This window comes from Teleopsis dalmanni, unplaced genomic scaffold (assembly GCF_002237135.1).
Source record: "Teleopsis dalmanni isolate 2A unplaced genomic scaffold, ASM223713v2 unscaffolded_contig_1304, whole genome shotgun sequence".
Classification (NCBI taxonomy): domain Eukaryota; kingdom Metazoa; phylum Arthropoda; class Insecta; order Diptera; family Diopsidae; genus Teleopsis; species Teleopsis dalmanni.
This window is the reverse complement of record NW_024032686.1, coordinates 2,707-9,579: the sequence shown is the minus strand read 5'-3', so window position 1 is coordinate 9,579 and position 6,873 is coordinate 2,707. Positions and strand designations below refer to the sequence as shown.

General features: G+C 32.9%; 1 protein-coding gene across 1 annotated transcript; it reads left to right on the top strand.

The window, feature by feature from the left end:
* Window positions 1-1,922: 1,922 nt before the first annotated feature.
* LOC119664020 (neprilysin-3-like) lies at window positions 1,923-5,131 on the top strand. Its single transcript, XM_038073602.1, has 3 exons — window positions 1,923-2,142; window positions 4,533-4,638; window positions 4,704-5,131. The coding sequence occupies exons 1-3, from the start codon at window positions 1,923-1,925 to the stop codon at window positions 5,032-5,034; spliced, it is 657 nt and encodes a 218-aa protein (XP_037929530.1). The 3' UTR covers window positions 5,035-5,131.
* The last annotated feature ends 1,742 nt before the right edge of the window (window positions 5,132-6,873 follow it).

Here is a 6,873-nt window from a genome sequence, read left to right as displayed (position 1 = left end):
ATAAGTTGGCATTTAAAGACCAATACCCAACACCAAATATGGAAGTTGTGGTGGACAAGCTGGATGGTGCGGTTATATTTAGCACCTTGGATATTGAAAGTGCATTCTTGCACGTACCAATTGAAGAAAGTAGTAGAAAATATACAGCGTTTATAACTCAAGATGGTTTCTTTGAGTTCAATTTCGCACCTTTTGGATTTTGCAACTCACCGGCAAATTTAATACGGTACATAAATTGCATTTTAAGACAGCTGATTAAAGGTGGCATTCTAGCAGTCTACATGGATGACATAATCATTTTCTCAAAAACCAAGGAAGAAAACTTGAGAAAGTTGGCTTTATTTTTCGAAGTTGCGGCAGAATACGGTTTACGCATTAATTAGAAGAAATGCAAATTCCTGCAAAGAAGAGTTCAATTTTTAGGCGTAATTATTGAAGATGGTACCATAAAGCCAAGCGATGAGAAAATTAAAGCAGTAAAAAATTTCCCAGTGCCAAAAAATGTAAGAGCAGTTCAATCGTTATTGGGACTTTTTGGCTTTTTTCGAAAATTTGTAAAAGGCTTCTCCATAATAGTAAGACCGTTGACGAACCTATTGAAAAAAAACGTGAAATTCGTTATAGGCGAAAACGAGATAAGGACGATACAACAGTTGAAACAAACGTTAACTAATCAACCGGTGCTAGAATTTTTTCAAGAAATCATCGAACGGAGTTACATACGGATGCATCCAAGAACGGATTTGGCGCTATACTCTTGCAAGAATTTGAAAAAAAATTACATCCAGTGTATTTTTGGAGCAAAAAACCAACAGTTGCAGAAGCCAAATACCATAGTTACGTATTAGAAACAAAAGCAGCATTTTTGGCGATGAAGAAACTACGACATTATCTGTTGGGCATTGAGTTTCTTTTAATAACAGACTGTAATGCATATAAATACACAACGTCAAAAAATGATATTATTCTATCAGTTGCGAGATACATAATGTACATGCAAGATTTTAATTTCACAGTTAAACATCGAGGTGGTACACATATGAAACACGTAGACGCGTTAAGTAGACACGCAGTTTTAACGATCGATAAAAAAAGCGAAATGCGTTTAAGGATTGAAAAAGCGCAAAAAACCGATGAACATCTCAGCGCTATAATACAAATTTTGAGAACAAAGCAATATATGGACTACAAGATGATTGGCAACGTGTTGTTCAAGGAAACAGAGGGACAAACTTTATTGGTGATTCCACGACTGATGGAAAGAGAGGTGATAAAAACTTCTCATGACCAAGGTCATTTTGGAGTTATGAAAACGGCATACCAAATCAAGCAGCAATTTTATATTTCGCATCTAGAGCAAAAAGTTGATAAATTAATCAAAAACTGTGTCAAATGTATTTTGTACAACAAAAAGCAGGGTAAGCTAGAGGGATTACTACATACGATTGATAAAGGCGATACTCCATTATGTACGTTACATGTAGATCACCTAGGACCGATGGATGCTACGTCAAAGAAATATAAATATATTTTCGCAATGGTCGATGGCTTTAGCAAGTTTGTGTGGCTTTATCCGACAAGGTCTACTGGGGCTGAGGAAGTAATAACAAAACTTGAATTGTTGACTAAAATATTTGGAAATCCAACTCGCATTGTGAGCGATAAGGGCGCCGCGTTTACATCAAATGCGTTTGTAGAATTTTGTAAAGCAGCGCAGATCAAACATATCCTAACAACAACAGGCGTTCCAAGGGGTAACGGCCAAATTGAAAGGGTCAACAATTATCAACGTTATTTCTAAATTATCATGGGAGTCTCCTCATCAATGGTATCGTTTTGTGGGAGACGTGCAAAGCGCTATTAATAATGTAATTCATCGAACTACGAGATATTCACCGTTTGATATCCTTTTTGGTATAAAAATGCGAAAGAACAGCGGGTACAACTCCATAAAACAAGCAATAGAGGATGAATTGATTCAAGAATATGACGAAGAACGCAATATACTCCGACAACATGCGAAACAACAAATTGAAGAGGTCCAAGCAGAATATAAAAAAACATTTGATAGAAAGCGGAAAGAAGAGCGGATATATAAAGCAGGCGACTTGGTCGCCATTAAACGTACTCAATTTATTCCAGGTAAAACATTAATAAATGAATATTTGGGTCCATACGAAGTAACAAAAACCAAAAGCAACGGACGATACGATGTACGAAAGGCAGGCGTTTTTGAGGGGCCAAAGACTACATCAACTAGCTGCGATACCATAGTTGTAAAATTAAATCTGTCGGAGATATAAGCAATTAAAGATGAATTTTATGGAAAAAATCGTTATTTTCCAATCTTTGAGGCTCTTGGGGCACCATTTTCACTTATCCAATTGAACTAAAATTTCACACAGATTATTTTTTAAGTAAAATGAACCGATCTGGGGGGTGCCGTCAACCGTTTTTACGAAAAAAAATTGCCCATACACCTTAGTGGCACCCTAATGTACAAATCTTCATTGTCTTCATTTAAAATTCTTTTATTTTAATAAGTTTTAACAGAGAAAAGCATATTTAAAATACAGAGTATTGTATCTTAAATTTAGGTTATTAATTAATTATTACTACGGCCAATTTTCTACACGTTTTTTAATTACTAACTAATTTAGATGTTTTTTTAAATAACAAATTACTTACAATCATCGTTTATAAATTAAAATAAAATTAAATACAATATTTAATAAATTAAATAAAATATTTAATTGTATTTTAATTTTTATATTTTTTTTAATTAAAATACAATTAAATATTTAACACAAATTTATAAGTGTAATTTTAATAATAATAAATAATAATAATAAATACATTAATAATAAAATAATAAAAGAACGTATTAAATTTATATTAAAATTTTACATATGTATATCGCCTGCTTACAATAATTTTGCAAAGCAAAAATGCTTTTGTATGACGTATGAATCGTTAGAGGTGACAGACTATCATACACAACACGTATGCGAGAGCTGCTCTCGCATTTGGTGAGCCCGCCAACATGTTGGTAAGAGGTGCAGACTATCATACCTGTGTGTCATATGACGTTTTTCTCTCTCGTATGATATACCAGTATGATAGTCTGCACCGCGCTAAAAACTAGCAACTACATAATTGTGTTAGTACGCCGGCAAGCACTAACACAGCAGAGGAGCATGTATACACTTTATTATCTCACTAAAGTGAGGTTTCATGTTGCAGCAGTCTGGCTGCTTGGATATGGCTAATGTCAATGATGGGAATAAAAAAGGTATATTCACAACATTGTACGTTAGCCATTCAAGGATATTTTATATGCACCTTAATATGCATTTATAGAATTATATATATACAAAGCAGTGACGACGCGTGCCCTATTTGGAAGGGTGTGCGGCCCTTCTTTAATGTTGTTTTTACATGTACCACTTATATTAAAATATATGAGATCTTTTATTAATAATAACTATATTATATAAGGCAACAATATATTCGCGCAATATTATAATTACAATTCATTAACAAAATAACATATTAAACAAATTAAATTAATAATTTATATACAAGTTTAATATTATATCAATATGGAAGAAACCAAACTTTTCACATAATTCTCGTAACATCAAACCAAATTTTTTCAAACAAAAGAGTTTGTACTTAGAAACATACATGTTTGTGCAGTGATCAAACAAAATCGAAACCACTTGCAATGTGCGCACAAGTACCCCGCACAATAAGAACAGAAATTCGTGGGTGCTGCTGTTAAAAGGGGAGAGACGAAATGTGATAGAAATGTATGGTGAGATGAGCTGCAAACTTCAGCCGCTCATGCAACCACTTTGGCAAATCATCATGTTGGATTCGTATGCATACAGTTGATATTCGAATAGAACAGAAAATTATTCTCATACAATTCCCACTATATAAATCTCTATTTCTGATATTACGAACGGGAGCACACGCACATTATTTTGTTCATATGTAACGTATGAATGTGCGGCCAACTTCTTAGCACACAAAGGGGAGAGACGAAATATAATAGAAATGTTCTGTGATTTGAGCTGCAAATATATGAGCACAACTAACAAGTATAGCGGCTAACAGAAGCAAATTAATTGAGTTTTCATAGACAATTATATTTAATTGTTTTTGCTAAAACTTTGAAAATATATATTTATATGGAAATGTAATAAATAATAATAATTCTTGATGTAAAGATACTTAATAAATTTATATACCTATGTTATTTAACATTTTGCAAATTATATTAGGGTGTTCACCGCACACCTCCGCACCTTAGAGCAGTCGTCACTGATACAAAGTATATACATGCTATAGTGAAAATACGAATAAGGAGTGGAACAAATTTCTATACTGTTCATAATTAAATAAAACCCTCATAATTTAGAACTATGCTTTTTTAGTTTATCTAATACTTGAATATAAATGCTTCAAATTATATTGTGGCTATGTATTTACATGAGTAATGCATTAAAATTGTGTATTTTATCCAGATAGACTGCCATGTTTAAGCGATCACTGTATATTTGCGGCGAACGAAATATTAAAATCGATAGATATATCTATAAATCCATGTGAAGATTTTTACGCCTATGCGTGGTATGTTAATTTTGTTTTATTTTTATTTTCTATGTCATAATCACCATTTTGTTTTTATTAAATAGTAATCAATGGATCAATACCAATCCGATACCAGAAGGAAAGTCGACATGGGGTACATTCAGTAAATTAGAACAAATAAATCAATTGGTCATACGAAATGAGCTAGAGAAACCTTTAAAATATTTTAAATCAGATGCAGAAAGGAAAGCGAAAGTATATTACGAGTCTTGTTTGGATAAAGATGAACATATGGAGAAATTGGGCGCGAAACCTCTAACTGATCTTCTTTGGAAAATTGGTGGGTGGAATGTAACAGAAAGTGGATTTAATATTACGAATTGGAATTTAGCGAATGTGCTAAAAGTTTTACATAATAGGTACGTTAAAGTTTAAACCTAAATTGTAAAATTGTAAATATGTATTCTTATATGTCATGAGTATGTGGAGTCGTCTGGCTAACAATTCCATTATATATAAAGAAAATAAAAGTAATTCATGGCATGGAGTGTTTTTTTCGGTATCAAAAGATAATTAAATAATACTATTATTCGAAATAAATTTTAGTCATAGAAACTGTATTATTTACAAAGCTGTTCAAATCCTGATCATACATTTTAAATCAGTTCTTTGGTTAATTTGAAATTATTATAGTATATTTGTAATTTACATAGAGTGAAGCACAAACTTAGTATATTTACAAAATTTATTTATCGTTTTGTTCGTTTCGCTCGCAATCGTTCTCTTCTATGTTAATTTAGGACGACCTCTCATACGTTGGCCATGTGGATTGTACTCCAGTACAGCATGAGAGATATTATTGATTGGGCCCCTAAGCGTGTTGCCTAGCCATCAATATTTACGCATTTTGATTTCTTCTTCCACTGAAAGTTGTTCTACATTTCTCCATAACTCTGAACTCGAGATAGTTGCTGGCCACCGTAATGTGCGTAATGTGCCTCAAACTTCTGTTTATAAACGCTTATATTTTCTTAATATTTGTTTTGGTGGTAAACTATTTCTGGCAGCTGTATAAGAGAGTCGTTTTGACGCTTGCATTAAAAATATTTAACTAAGTCTTAAAACTTATTGCACTTGATACCCATACTTTCTTAAGTTGCGCAAATATGCTTTTTTCCTTTCGTAGACGGTATTCAATGTCCATGATGGCTCCACCATCAGTACCAACAACACTGCAGCAATTCTCGTGCCTCTGGACTTTCTCTAAGACATTATTGTTCACAAATGGGCTATTCTGATTGCTGTATTTATGCGCGTTGTTTTAGTCTTCATTATGTTAATGTTCAGGCTGGCTTTACTCAATTCATTACTTAGATTCGTAATACTTGCTTGCATATCGGAGATCCTGCCGGCAATGAGCACTATGTCATCAGCGTACTCTAAAGGACTCAAATTTTGGTTAAATCTGCAATTAATGTCACGTGCGTTTTCATTTAGTGCCTCAAATCGTGCCGAGAACAGTGATAATCACTAAAGATGATAATGCACAAACCTGACATAATCAACTTATTGATTGAAAACTATCGCTAAGTTCACCATTTTATAAAACTCTGAATCTTATTCTATCGTAGCTATTTTTGAGGATTCTGACCATTTTTGGCGGTATTCATATGATTGTCATATGTAATCTCTCTTGAGTCAGAATGGGAGCTACATATAGTACTATATAGATCATAGCTATTCACTCCAAAATAATTTTGTTGAAGATTTTCATTACTATTAGCAGCAATGCTGGAGGACTCTAGCCATATCGCAGCGAATACTTTAAAATATTCTGGACGAAGTCCATCGTATCCTGCTCCTTTACAATTCTTCAGTAATACGAAAGCTTTCTTGATTTCTTCCACTGATACAGCACTGATGCTTATTGCCCAAATAGGGTTAAGCCTCCTTCGTATTACAAATTCATCGGTTCGCCATGTACTATATTCAGAGTTCGTTCAAAATGTCTCTTCCACAATCAATGTTTCAAAACTTGATTCTCAAAAAATTATGTTTCATATTTCATTCTTCAGCACTAAAACAAATGATATATAAATTCCTTTCAGTAACTTAAATTTTACGTGATTTTTCTCAACCACTTAATTCGTCAGCACTAAAACACTTGATAAAATCTATTCGTCAAAACTTGTACTTGAAACAAAAAAAAATTTCATTTATTTTTTCTTTAATTTATTTGCACCAAAACAATTGATATACAATCTATATTTCAAA

What these genes read in the sequence shown, in the direction of transcription:
- LOC119664020 (XM_038073602.1), top strand. Translation starts at nt 1,923, where the DNA reads ATGCGAAAGAACAGCGGGTACAACTCCATAAAACAAGCAATAGAGGAT. An exon ending in ACGTACTCAATTTATTCCAG is followed by an intron (nt 2,143 to 4,532) that starts GTAAAACATTAA and finishes TATTTTATCCAG; the next exon opens with ATAGACTGCCATGTTTAAGC. An exon ending in GATTTTTACGCCTATGCGTG is followed by an intron (nt 4,639 to 4,703) that starts GTATGTTAATTT and finishes TTTATTAAATAG; the next exon opens with TAATCAATGGATCAATACCA.